Source organism: Carcharodon carcharias, chromosome X (assembly GCF_017639515.1).
Source record: "Carcharodon carcharias isolate sCarCar2 chromosome X, sCarCar2.pri, whole genome shotgun sequence".
Taxonomy (NCBI): Eukaryota; Metazoa; Chordata; class Chondrichthyes; order Lamniformes; family Lamnidae; genus Carcharodon; species Carcharodon carcharias.
Window position 1 is genome coordinate 22,176,158 of NC_054507.1, and position 24,897 is coordinate 22,201,054.

Here is a 24,897-nt window from a genome sequence, read left to right on the forward strand (position 1 = left end):
TTGTTACAAACAGTTTTGAACAAGTTTTCCACATACCCAGTGAAGGACTCCTTCACATTTGCGAAGACCATACAGGAATTGCATATCAATAGCAATGCTGTGTCCATGTGCTCATTTGATATTGTTAGCCTATTCACCTATGTTCCATTTAAGGAAGCCATAGATATTTGCGCTGCAGCATATCATGGCGATCTAGACCTGCCACCATTGCGTGAATCAGCATTCACTGAGCTTATGAACTTGGCAACTCGCGCAGTTGAGTTCAGCTTTAACGATACTGTGTATGCCCAAATAGATGGTGTTGCCATGGGATCCCCCTCTAGGCCCAGCTCTTGCAAACATCTTTGTTGGGTTCCATGAGAAGCGTGTCTTCAAAGGAATGACACCTAACCTCCTACCATTTGCCCGTTTCCGATATACAGATGATACGTTTGCTGTATTTAAATCTGTAGCAGCATGAATTTCCTTGCAAGTCTTAATGGGCTCCATCCTGCGCTCAAATTCATCTTTGAAATGGAGCAGTCAAATGAACATACTAGTTGAGAAACCTGCCAGGGATTCTCTACCACCGCCTACCACAAGCCTACCTTCACTGTCAATATATGCATTGGGATTCTTACAGTTCCACGTGCTAATCAGTAACCTCATAAATAGGGCCCAAGCCATCTGCTCACCATGCAAGCTTGATGCTGAAATAGGGCGCAAAGACTACCTTAGATTACCCTGGAAGGGCAAGGTATCTCAAAAATTTGAGCAACAGGTGAAGCTAGCTGTTTCACACTGCTACTATGCAGTAGCAACACGAGTGATATTCGGCACTAACAGGATGCTGCCGCACATTCTGCCTATCACACAAATGAGTAATGTGATATATGAATTTCAGTGCCAGGGTGATGCTAGGTATGTAGGCCATACATCCCAAAGACTGGCGGATTGTATCAAACAGCATGTCCCTTCCGCTGTTCGCAACGGGCAAGGTACAAACTGTACCCAACCAGCCTGTGCTTGCAAAACTCAAAACACTGTCCAACAATAGATGTGATTCTGTAATTGGACAACATTTGCTAAATAATCCTCAGTTTGCTTAAGATTACACTGACAACCAATTTAAGATTGTCAGTCAGGCTGACAGTGTGGCACATTTGCGTGTACTGGAAGCTACATATATTAATACACAGGGCCCTGTTCTTTGCAGAGAGAAAGAACACGTACACACATTGCGCCTGTTTCAACTAAATAAAATAAGTGACAGCCATTCGCTGGTTCATTCCTCAGGACAATGCCTTGACCGATCAGGGTCAAGTTGCCTGGTTTAAATTTCAAGCAATGCTTGGCAGTTAACTGTCTGTTACCATTAGCTGGTGCATTCTCTATGGCAAGACCTCTACCAACCAGAGTCTATTTGCCAGCCAACTTCTGATTGCTATCCAGCTTAAAGTGCACTGGGTGAAGGGCAAGTTTGGGCTCAGTTGTGGTGTCCCTCAATGGTTGAATGGCTACAATTAACATTTTGGCTCACATAAGCAGAGTGGCTATTGGGGCAAATGAACCATGCCTCAGAAAACAAAACTTGATAGAAGTGTTTTTTTTATATATGGCCAGATGGTGGCATCATGCACTGCTAGTCATCTCATTCCAGAGATGAGTCTGGAGACACACCAAGAGAGAAGGCAGCAATTATTTACAGAACACATTTGTAATGGAAGAGTTTGTTTGAAAACTCAAATTTCACAAAAATTTAGCAACAGAGATCAAACCCCTTTGAATGATTTGCTATTAATACCACTTCCTTCCTGACCCTGTGACTTGCTAATTGGAAATTTTCTTTTGTTTAAAAAGATTGTCCCATGAGGGTGCTATCCACCAGTAATTAACACAACTTTACTGCAAGGTTCCATCATGCTGAGTATAATGACTCTACATGGCCATAAAATTAGGGAGGAAAAGTGACAAACATAAGAATGTAATAGAAATAGGAACAGGAGTAGACCATTCAGCCCCTTGAGCCTGCTCCACCATTCAATAAGATCACTGCTGATTTTGTGTTTCGATTTCCCATCTAACCCCGATAACCTTTGATTCCCTTGCCTAACAAGAATCTAGCTACCTCTACCTTAAAAATATTCAATGACCCCCACCTCCACCACCTTCTGAGGCAGAGAATTCCAAAGTCGCACAACCCTCAGAGAAAAAAATTTCACCTCATTGTCCAAAAAGGATGACCCCGAATTTTAAAACAGTGCCCCCTAGTTCTGGACTCACCCATAAGAGGAAACATCCTTTCCATCTACACCTTGTTGTTCAAGATCGTATATATTTCAATCAAGTCACCCTTCACTCTTCTAAACTCCAGTGGAAAGAAGCTCAGTCTGTCCAACCTTTCCTCATAAGACAACCCACTCATTCCAGGTATCAATCTAGTAAATCTCCTTTGAACCACCTCCAATGCATTTACATCCTTCCTTAAATGAGACCAAAACTACACACAGTATTCGAGATGTGGTCTCACCAATGCCCTGTATAACTGAAGCATAACATCATTACTTGTATGTTCAATCCCTCTCACAATAAAGGATAGCATTCCAATGGCCTTCTTAATTACTTGCTGTACCTGCAATCTATCTTTTTGTGACCCATGTACTAGAACATCTAGATCTCTCTGCATCTCAGAATTATGCAGCTGTTCTCTATTTAGGTCATACTCTGCTTTTTTGTTCTTCCTGCCAAAATGAACAACTTCACATTTTCCCACATTAAACTCCATTTGCCAGTTCTTTGCCCACTCACTCAACCAATCTATATCCATCTGCAACCTCCTCGTGTCCTCTTCACAACATACTTTCCCATCTATCTTTGTGTCATCTGCAAATTTAGCTACCACGTCTTCACTCCCCTCATCTAAGTCATTGATGTAAATTGTAAAAAGTTGAGGACTTAGTACAGTCCCCTGTGGGACTCCACTCATCAGATCCTGCCAATCAGACAGCATTTATGTATACTCTGCTTTCTACCAGCCAGGCAGCCAATCTTCTATCCATACTAATATGTTACCCACTACACCATGTGCTTTTATTTTCTGTAATAATCTTTGATGTGGCTCCTTATCAATGCCTTCTGGAAATCCAAGTACAGCACATCTACAGGCTCCCCTTTGTCCACAGTGCATGTTACTCCTTCAAAAAACTCCAATAAATTGGTTAAACATGATTTTCCTTTCACAAAACTATGCTGACTCTTCCCGATTACCTTGAGCTTTTCTAAGTGCCCAGCTATAACCTCCTTAAGGATTGATTCTAATAACTTTCCCACAACAGACGTCAAGCTAACTGGCCTATAGTTTCCTGCTTTCTGTCTCCCTCCCTTCTTGAATAGAGGGGTTTATATTTGCTACTTTCCAATCTGATGGAACCTTTCCAGAATCTAGTGAATTTTCAAAAATTATCAGCTCATCAACTACCTCATTAGCCACCTCTTTTAAGACCCTAGGATGTAGTCTGTCGGGACCCGGAGACTTGCCAGCCTGCAGCTCCATCAATTTGCTCAGTACTGTTTCCCTAGTGATTTTAATTTCACCAAGTTCCTTTCTCTCATTCACCTGATTTGCAGCTATTACTGGAATGCTTTTTGTATCCTCTATAGTGAACACAGGAGCAAAACAGTTGTTCAATTCTTCCACCATTTCCTTATTATTTATTAACTCCCTACTGTCACTCTCGAGAAGACCAACACTCACTTTCATTACTCTTCCTTTTTTAAATACCTGTAGAAACTATTGTCATTCGTTTTTATATTTCTAGCTAGCTTCCTCTCATACTCTAATTTCTTTCTCCTGATTAACCTTTTAGTCATTCTCTGCCATTCTTTACATTCTGTTCAATCATCTATCCTGCCGCTCATCTACACTGAGTTGTATGCTTTTTCCTTAAGTTTGATGCTTTTCTTAACATCTTTAGTTAACCACAGATGGTGGGTCTTCCCCTTAGAAATTTTCTTTAATAAGTAGGAATCTACTTATTCTGAATACTCTGAAATATCCCCTTAAATGTCTGCCACTGCTTCTCTATTGATCTATCCTCTAGTCTAGCTTCCCAGTTCACTTCTGCTAGCTCAGCTTTCATGCCCACATAGTTGCCCTTATTTACATTTAAGATACTCGTCTTAGATCTGCTCTTCTACCTTTCAAACTGGATGTAAAATTCAATCATACTGTGGTTGCTGCTACCTAGGGGTGCCTTCACTGTGGTCATTATTTAATCCTGTCACGTTACATGATACCAAGTCTAATATCTGCTCTCTGGTTGGTTCTAAAACATGCTGCTCTAAGAAACTCTCAGAAGCATTCTAAGAACTCCTTATCCAGGCTACTACAGCCAATCTGATTTTTCCAGTTTATGCACAGATTAAAAATCACCATGATTATTGCCGTCCCTTTATCACAAGCACACAATATTTTGAGAAACAACAAGAGGGAAAAACATACTTGACCTCATCCTCACCAACCTGGCTGCTGCAGATGCATCTGTCCATGACAGTATCAGTAGGAGTGACCATTGCACAGTCCTTGTGGAGATGAAATCCCACCTTCACATTGAGAATACCCTCCATTGTGCTGCGTGGCACTACCACTGTGCTAAAGGGGATAGATTTCGAACAGATCTAGCAACTCAAGACTGGGCAACCATGAGGCGTGGTGAGTCATCAGCAACAGCAGAACTGTATACAACCACAATCTGTAACCTCATGGCCCAGCACATCCCCCACCCTACCATTACCATCAAGCCAGGGGATCAATCCTGGTTCAACGAGGAGTGCAGGAGGGCATGCCAGGAGCAGCACCAGGCATACCTAAAAATGGGGTGTCAACCTGGTGAAGCTACAACACAGGACAACTTGCGTGCCAAACAGCATAAGCAGCAAGTGATAGACAGGGCTAAGCGATTCTACAGCCAACAGATCAGATCTAAGCTCTGCAGTCCTGCCACATCCAGTCGTGAATGGTGGAGGACAACTAAACAACTCACTGGAGGCGGCGGCTCCGCAAATATCCCCATCCTCAATGATGAGGGAGCCCAGCACATCAGTACAAAAGATAAGGCTGAAGCATTCGTAACAATTTTCAGCCGGAAGTGCCGAGTGGATGATCCATCTCGGCCTCCTCTGAAGGTCCCCAGCATCACAGATGCCAGTCTTCAGTAAATTTGTTTCACTCCACGTGATATCAAGAAATGGCTGAAGGCACAGGATACTGCAAAGGCTGTGGGCCCTGACAATATTTTGGCAATACTACTGAAGACTTGTGCTTCAGAACTTGCCGCGCCCCTAGCCAAGCTGTTCCAGTACAGCTACAGCATTGGCATCTACCCGGCTATATGGAAAATTGCCAAGGTATGTCCTGTACACGAAAAGCAGGACAAATCTAGCCCAGCCAATTACTGCCCCATCAGTCTACTCTCGATCATCAGTAAAGTGATATAAAGATTCATCAACGGTGCTATCAAGCGGCACTTGCTTAGCAATAATCTGCTCACTGGCGCTCAGTTTGGTTCTGCCAGGGTCACTCAGCTCCTAATCTCATCACAACCTTGGTTCAAACATGGACAAAGAGCTGAACTCCTGAGGTGAGGTGAGAGTGACTGTTGTTGACATCAAGGCAGCATTTGACCAAGGGTGGCATCAAGGAGCCCTTGCAAAACTGGAATCAATGGGAATCAGGAGCAAAACTCTCTGCTGGTTGGAGTCATAACTAGCACAAAGGAAGGTGGTTGTTAGAGCTCAATCATCTTAGTCCCAGGACATCACTGCAGGAGTTCCTCAGTGTAGTGTCTGCAGCCCAACCATCTTCAGTTGCTTCATCAATGACTTTCCTTCCATCATAAGGTCAGAAGTTGGGATTTTCACTGATGATTGCAAAATGTTCAGCACCATTTACGACTCCTCAGATACTGAAGCAGTCCATGTCCAAATGCAGCAAGACTTGGACAATATACAGGCTTGGGCTGACGAGTGGCAAGTAACATTTGCACTACACAAGTGCCAGGCAATGACCATCTCCAACAAGGGAGAATCTAACCATTACTTCTTGACATTCAATGGCATTACCATCACTGAATCCCCCACTATCAATATCCTGGGGCTTAATATTGACCAGAAACTGAACTGGACCGGCCATATAAATACTGTAGCTACAAAAGCAGGTCAGAGGCTAGGAATCCTGCAGAGAGTAACTCACCTCCTGACTCCCCAAAGCCTATCCACCATCTACAAGGCACAAGTCAGGAGTGTGATGGAATGCTCTCCATTTGCCTGGATAAGTGCAGCTCCAACAATACTCAAGGAGCTTGACACCAACCAGGACAAAGCAGCCTGCTTGATTGGCACCACATCCACAAACATTCACTCCCTCCATCACCAACACACAGTAGCAGCCATGTGTACCATCTACAAGATGCACTGCAGGAATTTACCAAGGCTCCTTAGGCAGCACTTTCCAACCCCACAACCACTGCAATCTAGAAGGACAAGGGCAGCAGACATATGGGAACACCACCACCTGCAAGTTCCCCTCCAAACCGCTCACCATCCTGACTTGGAAACATATCGCCATTCCTTCCGCTGGATCAAAATTCTGCAGTGGTTCAAGGTGGCAGCTCACCACTACCTTCTCAAGGGCGATTAGGGATGGACAATAACTGCTGACTTAGCCAGCGAGGCCCACATCCCAAGAATGATTTAAAAAAAAAAAATCATACCCTTTGGTGAGTTGGCTGGTTTAGTTATTTTTCCTACATTTTGCTATTTGCCATATAACCAAATTGTTGCATGTGAAGGGGGTCATTAAACGCCAACAAAAACAGGCTTTGTCCTGAGTGTTACAGTTCTTCACTTAGGTGGATAAAATTGTCTCTCATCATTAATATCAGTTAAACGGTTGAGAGGACTCCAGCAATGTTCTGTATTCCAGATTTTGACATGATTTCATTTATATTTCCTTTATCATTTCTGTCATTAATTGACAGTTGAAGATACTGCAGTACAGTGGATTACAGGAAGTGATTTATAGTTTGTAATCAAGTCACAAAATGCTATTTAAGGTGTTTGTCACATTATTCATGGAGATTGACAGATAATATAACTTTTTAAATATTACTTCGCAGGTCTATGTCTTGCTGCACACAGACATGGACTGCTTCAGTATCTCAGCAGGCGCAAATGGTGAACATTGTGCAACCATCAGCAAACATCCCCACTTCTGACCTTATGATGGATGGAAGGTCATTGATGAAGCAGCTGAAGATGGCTGGGCCTAGATATTACCCTGAGGAACCCCTGCAGCGGTATCCCAGGACTGAGATGATTGACCTCCAACAACCACAACCATCTTCCTTTGTGCTAGGTATGACTCCAACCAGGAGAATTTTCCCTCTGATTCCCATTGACTCAAGTTTTGCTCGGGCTCTTTGATGCCACACTCTGTCCAATGCTGCCTTAATGTCAAGGGCAGTCACTCTGACCTCACCTCTGGAGTCCAGCTCTTTTCTCCTTGCTTGGACCTAGGCTATAATGAGGTCAGGAGCTGAGTGGCCCTGGCAGAACCCAAACTGAACATCCATGAGCAGGCTGATCATAAATAAACTGCATGTTCAGCATATATAATATATGTCAAAGGTGCGTGTAAGATAGAAAGAACATCATACAGTTCATAAGAAAGCATAAAGAAGTTATACCAGTCATAAAAGAGAAACCTGTCAGGGAATGAAGGGTTTTAATGTACGCTTATATGGGAAATTGAAACCATCAAACTTAACTGTCAAACAATTACATTTACAGCTAGTTTATATATTTTACCTGTTAGAATACAAGGGCTCAGCCAACTAATTATTTTGACGTGAACATATGGAAAAATCAAATCACACAAACAGAAAACAATGCAGAGTTAAGTTTGGATCTAACACTTTGCATTGTGATGTATCATTATCATGAGAGTGTAATGAATAATGAGGAAATGGCAGACTTCTTCAGTGAATACTTTGCATCTATTTTCACAGTGGAAGAGAAGGACAAGGTAGCAGCATTTCAAGGGAACCTTATAAATCAAGGAGAGGAATTTAATAGATTTAATACATATTAAAAAAAACAGAAATGGAGAAAATAGCTATTCACTGGAATCGTGAAGGGTACACCAATCTAGTTGCTTTTTTTTTTGAGAAGGCCACTAATATGGTGAGTAGGGCTGGGTGTATGTATGTTGTCCACATGGATTCCCAGAAGGTATTTGATAAGGCTTTTGCATAAGTAGGTGGGAGCAAGAAGTTACAAAGGAATATATAGATTAAATGAATGCACAAAACTGTACCAGATGGTGTTCAATGTGGGGAAGAGTGAGTGTTGATTAGAATATTTTCTCATGACAAGAGACTAAGAATTGTGCAGGAGCTAAGGGATGTACATACCAGTACATGAATCACCAAAAACTAGTGCACAGGTACAAAAAATAATTAAAAGATTCATCTTAATGGGGCTGGAACACAAAGGGGAGGTTATGCTTCAGTTGTACAAAACCTTGGCCAGACCCCCATCTGGAGTACTACATTCAGTTTTGTCCACTCAATCTCAAGGATATCTTGGAGGGAGTACAGTGAAGTTTCACAGAATGAAACGGGAGCTCAAAGAGTTAAATTATGAGGACTGGTTGAATAATCTTGGGAGCCAAATTGTTGTAAAACAGAACTGGTTTACCAATGTCCTTACCCAGTCTACCCTAGATGTGGCTCCAATTGCACACCAATGTGGTTGACTATTAACTGCCCTCTGAAGTGGAGCAGCAAGCTATTCAGTTACATCATCGTTCTACCAATGGTTAAAGACCACCACCTTCTCAGGGCAACCAGGGACCGGCCATAAATGCTGGCCTTGCCAGCGATGTCTGCACCCTAATTATCAATAATAAACAAATAATGTTCTTTTATTCCAATTGTCCTCCCTCCTCTCCTGGATGGTTGCATAGTATGAAGTTCAGTGTAAGAATACAATACAGAGCTGCAAAATAATCTTTATGTACATTTTCTCTCCTTACCTTGATTCTTTCTTATTTTCAAAATGACCATTGCATATTTCTTTATTCCTTCATCAAAAGGAAGCACAGCAAAGCTTTATTTCCTCAGATAAGCACATCTGGCAAGGGATGTGACCAACTTGCAGTTAAATCTCTTGATTAAACCAATCACTGCATTTCTAAGCGAACAGGGAGCCCAGTATCAAAATAAACTGCTGTTTTTGAAACTAGTGCATTAGTTAATTACTTGCCCCTATTAGATAAACGTTCTATCCAATGTCACTTTGACACTTACCCTTTGGGCAGAAATTTTAGGTTGGCATGCAGGCGTGCGTCCGACCCGATCAGACGTGAAATTGCACGAGATTTTGGTCAGCAGGCATGCAATTAAGACGACAATTAAAGTTGTTAAAGTTCCAATTGTCCCTGATTTTTCGTGGTCCGTCCAACCTTACGGTTGGCAGACGGGTGGATCTGCCAGGTGGACTTTGCATTTTTGATGAAACCTCATCCAAGGGTGGGATGAGGTTTCTGTTATTAAATGAAAGAAAAAGAAAAATCTATGGACAGAATTTTTAACATGTTCAGGTGATTGTGGTGCTTGGACATTTTTTTCAAATTGATTTTGAAATCTTCATTTAATTGTTTTTAAGTTTTCAGCTCCGAGGCAGCTCTCTGCCTTCAGAGGGCTTTCATTCAGCGCTCGCTTGCACCCTCACCAGCACCTGCCCTCCACCTGCACCCCCACCCCGGCAACACTGAGCATTTCAGCACGTGATTTATGCTGGCTGGCCATTAATTGGCCAGCCAGCGTGAAATTGCAGTCGGAGGCTGATGACAGTTGGCAGTCCATTCCCCAGCTGGTCCCGGACCTGTCAATTGGGCCTGCCCGCTGATCTAAAAATGCTGCCCTATATATCTGGAAACAAGTCGTTTCTCCATTTTAAAAAAAATTTCTCTACCCATTCCCCATAAAAAACTATTCTGACAAGCTTTCGTATTAAAGGAAATTATTGTGTAATAAAAACCAAATAATCATTTCTGTGCAAATGGACAATTTTCAGGGTGTATCTTTTGTTCTTATCTTTGTCCCTTTTGTTTCCTCAGACCTGGCACCTCCTGTAACAAACGGGGTAGATGATCTGTTTCCAGACTTCCATCTACGTTGTTCTCGGAAATGTGCCTACAGCCAAATTACAATCACACCCCTGCCCTTGAGGGAACCAAACATGAATCTCTCTTCTCTGCAGAACTGCATAAAGCTGCCCTAATGTACTGAGAATTTTAACGAAGAAAATTATTATCACAAAATGCTATGTAGTATTTCCAGTGTGGCCCTGCCCTTCTAATTATTTTTAAGTTTTGTTTTCATACAAATCACATGACATCTGAGGAATGGACGGTCTAAACCCTGTTGCTTAGCAATAACCAGAAGCAGATAACCACAAATTACAGGTATCTTTAAGAGCAAATAAACCCAAGTGGAAGGAGGAGTTACAATGATCTTTAAATTGTAGAAAAATGTTCCAAATATGGCAGACACAATCTGTCTCTGGCACACAGAGATTTAAAAAAAAATGAAGACTTCAATTTTTGTGGCGATTTAACGATTGAATTTTGGCTTTTAATTTTATTAATTACAATACTGTGAAATACAATTATTGCTGCTCTTTGTCCTAGAAATAAAATAACAGGTCACTGCCAAAAGTACGGGATGATTTTTGCCTTTGACGTGTAGACCTACAACAATGTCACTATAGCTCTCAAAGGTCAAAAATCTGTGCAGTAATACAGTACAACGCGAAGAGATAACATCTTGTTCAGTGACTGTTGCAACATCGAAGAATAAAATCCATTTAAGTGAAAGTGATTACAAATGATCTAAATTCTTCATTTTCATACAGCAAAATGCAACTTGTGGTTCACAGTAAATTCTGTTCCAAAATATCTCATCTCCTTCTTTTGTTAGGTTAAACTGAGACTTCAAATTCACCCCACAACAAATCACTACAAATATAATTGATTCTCACGGTCACTAACATTTTCTCCATGACTTTGCAATGTATCAAATACTTTCTTAATTTCCACAAAAGGACAGGTTAGAGGGTGATACTTCACCTCTAAACTACACAGGGTTTTCCTGTATGATACACTCAAGTTACCAGACTGCAACTAACAACCTTTTTAAGTTCTAAAATGACAATCAAAATCACTGTATGCTACTTTGCTGGTAATGGTTAATTTTTTCAATTTTTTTTTTTTTACAATGCATAACAAAGTAATGAGAACTTCTACACTAGTTTTTAAGTTAGGTGCAAGAGCAAGAAATGACCATCTGGATCAGTGAACCAATTGTTAACCACCCCCGCACATAGAATGTACAAGTTTGTTTCAAAATGTAGCAAGTATGTACCATGTTATGATAAAGTATCTTCTATGGTCCAGGTAGAGCTTAGGTACTGCTGCCAATGATCTTTGTAAGACTTTCAACCTATTGTGTGGTGGGGCACTTATGATGCTGGATGCTCTGGGACGTAAAAGGCCAAATCTTGGGTTTTATCTAGTATACACATACCCTAGGTCTAAGATCTGTGTTTCTTTTGATAGGAGAGTCACTGTATCTAGCACTCTTGAAACCAATATGATGCAAGGTTGTCTACTATTGTTCATCCTTTTTGACGTCTTCATGGCTTGGGTGGTGTTATAAAGAGATGGCCTCTGAGTGTGTTCCAAACACTTCTAAAGTATTGTTACATTCATTTCATAGATGACACAGTGTTACTGGCAGATTCACCTGGAAATCTACCGATCACTACTCACCACCTTGAACACTAGACTATGCAGTGGCATAAGGTGGTGGGCATTACATACAGTAAGGCTCCAGAGTCTCACAAAAGGCATCAATTGGGAAAAAAAATAACCCAGGCATACTTTTGCACAAATATTTGAACAGCCACTATCGTTTTAAAATTACGGAAGCACATCAAAAGTTTAAAACATCATTGGAACAGAGATCAGTGGTGTAATTTCAGAGTGCATCGATGTGGGCTCTCCTATTGCAATCCTCCATATGACAATAATTCTGTTGCAATTAGGAGCTTAAGGCCAAGTGAAGCGAATTGGCAAGTTCAAAGTTGGACTGTAGATTCCTGCGAACAGGTCACCTTCTCTCCAAACTGGTGCAAAAAGAAGTGTACAAGGAAAGAAGAAAAAAAATAACTTGCATGGAAAGGTTGTGGGTAGGTGGGGTGGGGTGGGGGAGACCAGTTCGCAAGGATAGTGAATTCTAAAAGTTTGGGTTATGGAACAGAATTAGAGAACTGTATAGGGTCACAGATATTAGAAGGGTGCAGAAGGTAATTTCTGGAAGTGTTCCACAGGACAATCATATACTGACAGATTTTGACTTAATTGCACTTAAGTCCTTATTGAAATCTGTTTACACTTATATAAAAGTTCTTGTATTTGTTATAGGTGTGGTCAGGCAACAGGATATGACTAAAGGCACACAGTAAGGATGCAAGGATTTGGTGACAAAAATCAAGTTCCATACACATTCATGTTTCCTGAAAATATATCTGCATAGTCATTGTGCTTTCCTTAAATGGCCACATCCTGCTCAGCAGTGACTTATTCTGCCTCAGCCACTTCATTATCTGCATTTTTTTCCTCAGGGTAGTGTCCTAGGCCTAACCACCTTCAGCTGGTTCATCAATGACCTTCCTTCAATCATAAGGTCAAAAGTGGGGACGTTCGCTGATGGTTGCGCCATTCACTCAGATACTGAAGCAGTCCATGACCAAATGCAGCAAGACCTGAACAATATCCAGGCTTGGGCTGACAAGTGGCAAGTAATATTCACGTCACACAAGTGCCAGGCATTGACCATCTCCAACAAGAAAGAATCTAACCATTACCCCTTGACATTCAATGGCATTACCATCACTGAATCCCCCACTACCAACATCCTGGGGGTTACCATTGACCAGAAACTGAACTGGACTGGCCATATAAATACCGTGGCTACAAGAGCAGGTCAGAGGCTAGGAATCCTGCAGCCAGTAACTCACCTCCTGATTCTCCAAAACCTGTCCGCCATCTACAAGGCACAAGTCAGGAGTGTGATGGAGTCTCCTCACCTGCCTGGATGAGTGCAGCTCCCACAATACACAAGCAGCTTGACCATCCAGGACAAAGCAGCCCACTTGATTGGCACCCCATCCACAACATTCACTCCCTCCACCACCAACACACAGTGGCAGCAGTGTGTACCATCTATAAGATGCACTGCAGGAATTCACCAAGGCTTCTCAGACAGCACCTTCTGAACCCACGACCACTACCACCTAGAAGGACAAGGGCAGCAGATAGATGGGAACAACACCACCTGGAAGTCCCCCTCCAAGTCACTCACCAAACTGACTTGGAATTATATTACCATTCCTTCACTGTTGCTGGGTCAAAATCCTGGAACTCCCCCCATTCTAACAGCACTGTGGGTGTACTTACACCATAAGGACTGCAGCAGTTCAAGACAGCTGCTCACCATCACCTTCTCAAGGTCAATTAGAATTGGGCAATAAATGCTGGCATAGGCAGTGAGGTCCACACCCCATAAATAAATTGTTAAAAATTAGGTAATTCCTAGAGATAGTTTCCAAATGTTTCTCTGGAGTCACTAATATATCCAGAACTAACATCAGTGGGTCTTTAATGCAAAGTAGATCCAAAATGATGAAATCTCCCATTCTATTTAAAAAAAACAGTAGTCTCATCAGCAGATATAATTGATATTCAGTTATATAAGCAGTAATTCAGAATAGGAACAATTCAACAATTCCAGCCAAATAAATGTTGGGGACATGGAGGCCCAAATTATGTCCCAACAGAACAAAAAGTCTTACTGAATGCTGCAAAGCCCACTCATTCATCATTTAAACACATTCCCTGATGAAGTGCACCCCCCTCCTCCTCACCAAACATTCTAAAGTTCTTACATGAGAATGCAACTAGAATTTAGCTGACAATGCGTTCGATATGGAACAGGTTACTGACAGATGAATACAAACACAGATCCAAAACTTTTCCAATCACGTCAAAAGGAGAATGTGGCATGTTAAAAAAGGAATTTAGTATTTAAGGGGCATTATTATCTTCTGCTGAAATGCATGTTAGTTGTGATATTTTTTCCTTCATTCATCAATTTACTACATTGCAGCCTAGCAATTGATTGTGACATGTGCCATCTATTTTCAGTAAATGACCTACCAGTTCTGTAGTTCAGCAAACGCCACCTTCATCTTTCGAACAGAAATGTCCATTTCCTCTTTAATAACTGCCCGGTACCTGGCTAGGGACACAGTACATCGCTGCAAGTCTTTTGCTGACTTCTCTATATTAGTGCCTAGAGAAAAAAAGTGATTCAGTCAACGTACAGATATAAATTGCCTGAGTGGGGGGGGGGGGGGGGGGGCTGAGCTTTAACCAAAACAATTCCACTAACACAACCTTTACATGAGAACCATTGAGAGATTGTGCTGCAAGAACACATCAAGTGCCAAGATGTGGGAAGAACAAAAGCTCTCCAATGAGTAAGGTCTTTTCAACACAGATTAATGATGTCACAATGAAACTACACTCCTCACCATTAGATCAGCTCAAGAGGTGCAGAAGGCTCTATAATGTTCTCTAATGTATCACAATATTAGCTACAACATGAATAAAGAACGTTACAACTAGCTTTTTGTCATGTTACCTTTGGGATGGGCGCAAAAGAGAAGAGAACGAAATTTGCATTTATCCAGCACCTTTCAGGACCTCAGGATGTCCCATGTGTTTTCCAGCCCATAAAATATTTTTTGACGTGTAATCACTCTTGTAATATAGAAACACAGCAGCTAATGTGTGCACAGCAAACTTCCACTAACAAGATTGAGACATTGAGTGGATAATCAGATTGAGGGATGAATATAGGTCAGAACAGTTGCTGCCTCAACCCTTTTGGGGGGGGGGGGGGGTGCAGCGGCGGCAGCAGCGGAAGAGAGAAAGGAGGATAGTCCATGCTCTTTTTCTTCTTAGGCAGTCCCTTGCTTCTGCTCTGATTTGGTGGACTTATCAGCCATTTCAGAATTCAATGCTGTTTTTCAAAAGTCGTGCATTGAGATCTTTTGTGTCTGAGGGCAGGTAGGGCCCTTGATTTACACCCCATCCAAAAGATGGCCCCTTCAACAGTGCACCACCTCCTCAGTTCTGCACTAAGGGGATTGACTGTGCTTGCTTAACACTTACTGCTGGTAGAGAAATTCATTGCTTTTTTTTTGTTTTATTGATCAGGCTGCCTGTACAGGTCAGTGATACATTTTTTGTCAGCTTGCATGATGGAGGTATAACAGAGAGAGTCCCAAACTGTGACCAAAAAAACAACTGTGCATATGCAGTTGACTGTTTTGACGTCAGGTAACCTAACCTTTAGGCAATATTGTAGAACCATAATATTAAGCAATTCTACAATATAAATAGGTCATAGATTTTTAAAAATTTCTTTCATAGGGTGTGGACATCGCTGGCTATTCCAGCATTTATTGCCCATCCCTAATTGCCCTCAAGGGCAAGGTGGCTGGTTTAGTCATTTTTCCTACGTGTTGCTATTTGCCTTGGGCCACAAGATGTGATATTACATTGATCATCAGGTGAATTTAATTGTGTATTAACTAGCACAACAGGACATTAAATGGAAACAAACATGTTTAAAGTTTGAGCCCAATGGTGATTGGGAGGAAAAACCTTGGAGAAACTGTACTGAGAAGAGGGTGTAGGGAAAGTCACAGCTGGTTCAGCAAGTAATGATTGATTCTGCAGTTGAATCTTTGTTATTATGAATGTGTAGGAAATGAAAGTGCCTGGCTCCAATTACAAGAGCTGCAGCATGTAAAGCTTCACTTTAAACAATTTTTGTTTTACTTTTTGGTTTTATACAGTATATTGAGGTGCAGTCACAGTTTTCCTGAAAAACTCAGTTGTAGTCATGTACAGGACTGACAACCTGGCTACATTTCTTCAATACAATAGACAGTAGTCTTTTTTTCAATTCATTCATGGGATGTGGACGTCACTACTTAGGCCAGCATTTATTCCCCATCGCTAATTACCCTAGAGAAGTCGGTGGTGAGCTGCCTTCTTGAAATGCTACAGTCCATGTGATGTAGGAACACCCACAGTGCTGTTAGGAAGGGAGTTCCAGGATTTTGACTCAGCGATGGTGAAGGAACGGCAATAAAGTTCCAAGTCTGGATGATGTGCGACTTGGAAGTGGTGGTGTTCCCATCTATCTGCCGCCTTGCCCTTTCAGGTTGTAGAGGACCCGGGTTTGGAAGGAGCTATCAAAGGAAGAATCTAGTTTGGAGTAAACCATCCCCCATTGGTTTGCATGACATTGCGTTGTATCAAATCCAACAGGAAGCCATAGGTTAACTCAACAAGTGCTATTGCATTCCATCAGTGGGTAAACACAGAATTTGTTCAATACTGAAGGTCTATGAAATAGGTCTCTGAAGAAGTCATACAGACTCGAAACGTTAACTTTGTTTCTCTCACCACAGATGCTGTCAGGCCTGAGTTTTTCCAGCATTTTCTGTTTTTGTCTATGAAATATTATTTAAACATTAAAGCACAAATATTGTTATTCTTCAATTATTTGCTGAAGAATTAATTAGTGTATTGACTAAACATATGTATTTACACTATCTGAGGCTTGTCAGCAGTTTACTGCACAGTACAAACAGGAAAAGACATCCACTTCAGCTCTTACACAAATCTATTGGTGTCCATTTGATGGCACAGGAACACCAGATTTGGACACAAGAACAAGGTTTGACAAATGGATTTTACTGCTGTGTTTGCAAAACATTATTGTATCACCTGGTTAATATTTTGTGAGCAGGTATCCAAAGAAAACATTAAAATTAAAAGTCAACAACTGGTTTTCAACAAATTTCATCAATACAATGCTCAGTTACAAAACCACTGCTTAGCCCTAGTTTTACATATTTTGAGCCTGTAGTTGGATTACACTAATTTGCTGCATTTTGTCATGTTACTGAATGGATTCAATAAAACAGCTCTCAAAACAATTATTTAACTCCACATTGAAGTGTAGTGTTCTCATTTTGTTACAAAATATTCTTGCTGCTTCAACCCAGGAGGGTAGGATAGACCACTTTCTTTTTCTTCTTAGGCAGTCCCTTGTGGCTGATCTGATAGGTAGAGACCTACCCACAAGCCCCCCTAAAAGCAATGTGGTGCTGCCTGTGAAGCCTGGCACTGATGACTGCGAGTGCTGACCGAAGCAAGGTAAGCAAAGAAACCTTGAAGTCCTGAGCGAAGTGCAGCCTGCCAAGTGCACGCCTTATATATGCTGATGTGAAACACATTGGTGTGATTTCCCCCTAACGTGGGTGGACGATCCAGCTTTTTTTGGGGGGGGGGGGGGGGGGGGGGGGGGGGGGGGGGGGTGGGGGGGGGAAGAAGAGGAGAACGAGTCCAGGGGGCTGGCCTTATAATGATACGCTGATGTATTACAATGAAGTTTCTGGCGTCAGATGGCAGGGAACACGGCCCGCCATTGACAGGTTGAGCAGACACGTGGAGATGGACACGTTTACCACCACAAATTCCTTTTCCAGTGGCCAACTCAGAAAACATGTCCCTGATGGAGATTCAAACTTGATGCATGATTTTATAACTGGACTGTAATATAGAGGTACAAATAAGCACATACAGTGAGAGCAAACTTTTAGTGGCACACGAATGGCCTTTGAACCCAAAGATGGTGCTACACTTCGAATCGTTCCAATACAAATACCATTTCACTTCATGTAGAAGTGTTTTTTTGTACCTCTTACAGTTCTCTATAGCAAACACAACTCTGCAGGTGGCAGTGAGGTTGAGGGCTGATGAAAGCCCTCAGGTATAGTAGGGCATATGACAGGAATAGGCATTTCTGCAAGATTTTTTTGCCAGTATGTACCTAAAGCCATGGTCTCACATAACACTGTTGTGATATCACTAGTTGAATAATTTTAGCTGGCAGCTTACTGGTCCAGTGATTTTAAATAACAAGCCCTACAATTTCACACCCTACAAAACCTGTACAGCATGCACAGTTCCTTAGAGCTAGGAACACTACACAATGTCAACCAAATATCAACTTCAGATGGGATCTTTTGCCAGTATTGAAGGAGACTGAACATAAAACAGACCTGGATATTGATTCTGCCTGAGGTGAAGAAAACTCTATATGGATATTTACAGCAAAATAGTTTTCTTGGGAGTAGAGCAGGTGAAATTAAAACCTGTAAATTCATTTCAGACAGAATTCTTGCAATTATTTTCAATAATTGTGACCAGTACCTTTTGAGAGATGATCTTTTAATTTTTCAAAGCATGATTTCTTTGTAATTTGGGATGGGGGGCTGGGACGACAACGACAGGGGACTTGTAAAGTGTGAGATATCCAAATACACGTGGATACCATTGTGATCAGGCTCATCTCCATCGGGGAGCTTGGTTACTAATTCCATTTATGGTCAGGCAGTAGAAAGAGTCTGAAGCTGGAATGCAGTTTAAATTTCTTGAGCAATTAATGTGTACATTTTGACTGCAACTGGTCATATGCACGTCAGCAAGACACTTGATTTTAGCACAGATTTTTAGTCCTTTGGTTAATCCATTTATTGCGCATTGAGATGAAATTTTCACAAGATAATGTCACAGCTGAAATTACCAAAGATATGAAACATTTAACTTTCCCCATATTGTCTTTCAAAAGGTGGATGTTGGGCATTTAACATACAGCTTGAAAGTTGACCATAGAGCACAACTCTAACTGGGGATCACAACTCTCAGCACATTTTCACATAAATTTACATTCTGATTTGTAGATTCCCAATCTGCTACTTGTGCTTCTGGTATTACTAAATGGGCCTCTTGATTAAATTCCAACCTTTCTTGACAATATTTAATTAAATTCAATCCATGTACAGAGGCCTGGAAATGTAGATGAAATTCAACAGATATACAAACTGAACAATAAATGCCTGCACTTAACTAAGCAGATATGACTTGTATGCTTGCAAGGTGCATATCATGGGTCTCTAAATACACACCAATTTAACTGAAGAGCACCCAATTATACCACAGAATGGCTACAAGGCATTCCCCAAGAAACACTATACATGGATAGTGCCATGAATAAGAATCTTAAAAGAAGGGGGTTTGGGCAGTCCCAAACCAGCTTATAGTGAATCTGGGTTCATAGCACATAATAATTCACAGATTGAAATTCTCAAAGGACATAAGGACAACTGGCAAAGGAAAGTTCATACTGGTGCAAGTATGGGGTGCTCCCCTGAGGCTGGGATTAATGCACCTTCTTACATGAGAAAGGGAAAGCTTTAATCTGCAGCTGAGTTATGCTAAACCTGACCTGGAAATGCTCAATGCCAACAGTGAGGCAAAACAGGAATGTATCATTCTCCAGCTTTGGAACCCCTCATCTTGATGCACAAAAAAATTCACAAAGTAGAGTTATATGAAAATATAGACATGGAGCAAAGTGCAATACATTCTTGTGGAATACCATTCTGCCTGTGATTAATCACGTGCTGCATGTCATTGCAGGGAGTTACAAATAAAGGTATAAAGCACAAGCCAGGAGTTCGTTCATAGGAATAGAAGGGATATGATCAAGATAAATTATTTCCCCCCTACCACCCCCCCATCAGACCATACAGTTGAACATGGATAAATTGAAATATTTTAAATCATGCAAAATGTCTTGTAAACACCCCTTACCTATTTTTTTATTCCTAGATGAAACAAATGCACCATCATCTGGCGTGAGTAAGGAAAGGGAGGTAGAAGATTGTGATCCTGAAGGAGCTCGTGACCTGGACTTTGTTGTATTCCTTTGTTGATGTGTTCTAGTAGGATGAGAACTATGGAAATGATGACGAGGTTGGAATTTTGACTCTACTTTACACTTTTCGTCTTCTAATACAGATACTGAAAAATACCGGTTGAAGTGTCAGAATGAATATTGTAGGTAAAAACATACTACATTTACCATGCCAAATATTTTTAGTTCCAGGATAACATGAGGCGGTTAAGATTTTCACTACCTTCTCAACATTACAGATATAAAAGTCATTGAAAATCCAAAAAAAGGAAGACTTCATGATCTCAGCTAAAGGTTACAGAAACCATCAGGACATTTTAAAATTAAACTAGCATGTCAAAGATTCACATGACAAATACATTTTTTTTCAAGTAGCAGCCAAAATGGATTTTAGTCCAAAGGACCTGATCAAAATAATTAAAATCTGTACAATAGTGGTTCACTAATAAGTAAAAATATTTAGTCTGTAACATTCAATATATTACAACAAATTGGAAAATAGATGACTGGCAGTGAGTTTCTTGGTAATAATTCAATCAAGAGGTTAGGAAAAAAAAAAGCAAACTTCAGGTAGTTATAATTATTGGCAAGACTTCAAGACTGAATTAATGCTTTGAATTCACTGTCAACGTTAATTATTTTTAAATTGCAAATGGCTAAACACACATTTTAAAAATAAATGTCCATTTTTGATTTATATACTATTCTGTGGTGAGAATATTAAGAGCTTTAAGTTAGTGTGACATTCATGTAAAATTAATGATAGAGAATTTGAAGACCAATGACATCACAAAGCCAGTACTAGAATATTAAGTTTTGTTTTGGCAGCAGATCATCAGGAAATAAGCTATACAACATGCACTAAATGTCGCTACTGAGATGAAATTCACAAGTTACTTTGAGGTTCCATGATAGAATTTATTACCTGAATTGCTCCACTGCATTAACCTTCTGTCAATCAAACCCAACTGTAATTATACATTTAACACGCAGGAAAGCAGCTATTTTTTGTTAGTTCCATCAATTGTGATGTTCAGGTGACTGGAGTATTGAAGGCAGAGTGTGTTATCATTAAAAAATGTCAGTGTCATATGTAGTTCTCAGTTTACATAAAATGGAACACACAGACTTTCTAATTTGGCTTGAATTACAGATCAAAGTCATCCCACTCCCAAACACAAATGCAGATTTTTATAATTATTTGGGAAAGAATGTGCATATGATAAAACAAAGAAAATGGGTATTCAGAGGATTAAATGTCATCAGTTAGAGCTAAATTTAGAGACACTGACCCATTATACTGTTGATTTCAGGAGTCATCAATTCAGAATCTTCCAGCTCTTGGGCATCCACGGAAAGGGTATCCAACTGTTCACTGAGAGAATCTACCGACTCATCATTTACAGATCCATTGATGTGATAACTGTTTATTTCATCCTTCTCCCACGAAGCTGCAGACAGCTCACCATAATTGGCTGCACTTTTGCTAGGCTGCAGTTGTCCTGGCTCTGCTTTGACTTGCGGCTTTGGCTTAATCTTCTTCTTTTTGTTCTAGGTGTTGTTAAACAGACAGATGACTAAAAAATGTTTGCTTTAAATGATTTAAAATGCTTAAGATCTTTATTTTCCTTCAAAGTCATCACTACCTGTGGCAACAGGTGAACACCAGCTTTCATGAAAGCTTCTTTATGAGCATAGGTGCAGGAGCAGGCCATTCAGCCTATTGAGCCTGCTCCGTCATTCAACATGATCATGACTTAAAATCCACTTCAATGCCTTTTTCTCACACTATCTCCATATTCCTTTATGTCATTAGTATTTAGAAATCTGTCAATCTCTGCTTTAAACACACTCAATGACTGAGCTTCCACAGCCCTCTGGGATAGAGAATTCCAAAGATTCACAACCCTCTGAGTCAAAACATTTCTCCTCATCCTGGTCTTAAGTGGCTTCCACCTAATTTTGAAATTGTGTCCCCTAGTTCTAGACTCCCCAACCAGGGGAAGCATCTTACCTGCATCTACCTGTCTACCCCTTTAAGTATTTTGTAGGTTTCAATGAGATCGCCTCTCGTTCTTCGAAACTTGAGAGACCACAGGCCCAGTTTCCCCAAACTCTCTTCATAGGACAGAGTCCACCATCCCGGGAACAAGTCTGGTTAACATTCATTGCACTCCCTCTGTGGCAATAATATCCTTCCTAAGGCGAGGGGACCAAAACTGCACACAGTACTCCAGCTGCTGTCTAACCAAGGTTCTATACAATCGAAGCAAAACTTCACTTTTCCTGTACTCAAATCCTCTTGCAATAAAGGCTAACATACCATTAGCTTTCTTAATTGCTTACTGCACCTGCATGTTAGCTTTCAATGACTTATTGACGAGGACACCCAGGTCCCTTCGTACATCTATACTTTTTAACCTCTCACTATTTAAGAAATACCCTGCACATCTGTTCCTCCTACCAAAGTGCATAACCTCACATTTTTCCACATTATATTCCACCTGCCATGTTCTTGCCCACTCACTGAGTTTGTCCAAATCCCCTTGAAGCCACTTTGCATCTTCCTCAGAACACACATTCCCACCTAGCTTTGTGTCATCCGCAAACTTGGAAAATTTCATTTGGTCCCCACATCCAAATATTGTACTGATCCTTGAGGTACCCCACTAGTCACAGCCTGCCAACACGAGAATGATCTGTTTATTCCTACTCTGTTTTCTGCCTGTTATCCAATCCTTAATCCATGCCAGTTTATTACCTCCTATCCCATGTGCTTTAATTTTGCTAACCAACCTCCTGTGGGGGACTTTACCAAAAGCCTTCGGAAAATTGAAGTATACTACGTCCATCAACTCCCTTTTATCAATTCTGTTAGCAACATCCTCAAAAAACTTCAACAGGTTCGTCAAACATGATTTCCCATTCATAAATCCATGTTGACTATGCCCAATCAGATCATTATTATCCAAGTGTCCATTTATCATATCCTTTTGAATAGATTCTAGCATTTTCCCCATTACTGATGTACGGTTAACAGGTCTGTAGTTCCCTGTTTTCTCTCTCATTCTCTTCTTAAATAGTGGGGTGACATTTGCTACCCTCCAATCTGCAGAAACCATTCCAAAATCTATAGAAATTTGGAAGATGCTCACTAATGGATCCACTATCTCCATAACTACCTCTTTCAACACTCTGGGATGTAGAATATCAGGTCCTGGGGACTTATTAACCCTCAGTCCCATTCATTTCTCCAATGCAACTTTCTTACTAATGCTAATTTCCTTCAACTCCTCATTGCCCCAGTCCCTTGGATCTCTAATTCTGCTAGATTTCTTGTATCTTCCTCAGTGAAGACAGATAAAATAATCATAAAAGCAAACTACTGCGGATGCTGGAAATTTGAAACAAAAACAGAAAATACTGGAAAAACTCAGCAGGTCTAACAGCATCTGTGGAGGGAAAAAAAAGTTAACGTTTCAAGTCTGTATGACTTCTTCAGAGCTGAAGTAAAGAAGTGATGAAATTTATACTGTTTAAGGGCGGTGGAGCAGGTGAAGCTGGATAGAAGGCCAGAAGAAGATAAAATAAACATTTAACTTCTCTGTCATTTCTCTATTCCCCATCATAAATTCCCCTGACTCTGCCTGTAATGGACCCACATTTGTTTAGCCAAATGTTTCCTTTTTATGTACCTATAAAAGCTTTTACAGTTAGTTTATGCTTTTCGTTAGTTTACATTCATATTCTATTCTCCTTCATCAGTTTCTTGGTCCTCCGTTGCTGTATTCTAAAATCTGCCCAATCCTCAGGTTTATTACTATTTCTGGCAACTTTATAGGCCTTTTCTTTTAAACTTATACAATCCTTAACTTTCTTAGTTATCCAGTCGACTGACGTTTTTTGGGGTTTTTGTGCCTTGAAGGAATGTATAGTTGCTGTAAACTATGTAATAATTCTTTAAAGACTATCCATTGCTTATGTACCATCATACCTTTTAATGCATTTTACAATCCAACTCAGCCAATTTACCCCTCATACCTTCATAATTTTCTTTATTCAAAATTAACACCCTAGCTTCAGATTGAATTACCTCACTTTTAAACATAATGTAAAATTCTATTATATTATGGTTACATTTTTAAATAATTTTTTTCTCTACTCAATGAGAGCATCAAGTATTTCTTGGTTGTATAGGGGTCAGATGCAAGACAAGATCACTTTACACAGCCCTCACTTATACACAGCTACACATACAGACATACACATCTCAAAACAGTTGCAAAATTTCACCTCGACTGCAACATTTCTATTGTGTACATTACCATTCTGTACAGTTGTCAAATGACTGCCCAGTTTAGAGCAGGATTGTGCTGCAGACATATGTGGGGAGTTAACAGACCTTTCTGCAGAACATGAAGCTTTATTAGGACATCTAAACACTTCAACTAGATTTCTTCAGGTGAAAAAAAACCTTTTCTCTTGCTGGATTTGAACTGAAGCTTCAAAGGTGAAAGGTTTTTATTAACTCTATTCGAGTTAAATGCTCAAACCAGTGGGGGATTTAATACTGAATAGAGCACTAACACACACATCTTGCTCAGCAGTTAATGCAGTGCAAGCATTGCGATTTAGATTTGCAGTAAGACTTGACAGAAAAAGTAACTGACAGGCGAGTGGGTATAGCAACTGCCTATTGGTGAGAATTAAATTTCAAACCGGCAGTGTATTGTTGTACGACCATATTGTTTGTGGGATGTGGGTTTCTATCTGCTGTTTCTCATGTGACAGGGATTCATTTCCAACTAAGCTATTGTAAAAGAGATGCATCAGGTCAATACAACCGTGGAGTGCCACATAGAAGCTGGCTAGAGAGGATTTGGAGCAAGTG

At 40.6% G+C, this 24,897-nt stretch overlaps 1 protein-coding gene across 2 annotated transcripts in view; it reads right to left on the reverse strand.

Annotated features, from left to right (window-relative positions):
- spats2 (spermatogenesis associated serine rich 2) overlaps positions 1–24,897 on the reverse strand; it is a 110,104-nt gene that overhangs the window by 29,415 nt on the left and 55,792 nt on the right. For both annotated transcript variants that reach the window (XM_041180494.1, XM_041180495.1), the window contains exons 6-8: positions 21,299–21,557; positions 19,904–20,113; positions 14,321–14,456 (exon numbers count right to left, since the gene is read on the reverse strand). In XM_041180494.1, coding sequence (XP_041036428.1) covers positions 14,321–14,456; positions 19,904–20,113; positions 21,299–21,557 — 605 coding nt within the window. The remainder of the gene's footprint in view (positions 1–14,320; positions 14,457–19,903; positions 20,114–21,298; positions 21,558–24,897) is intronic.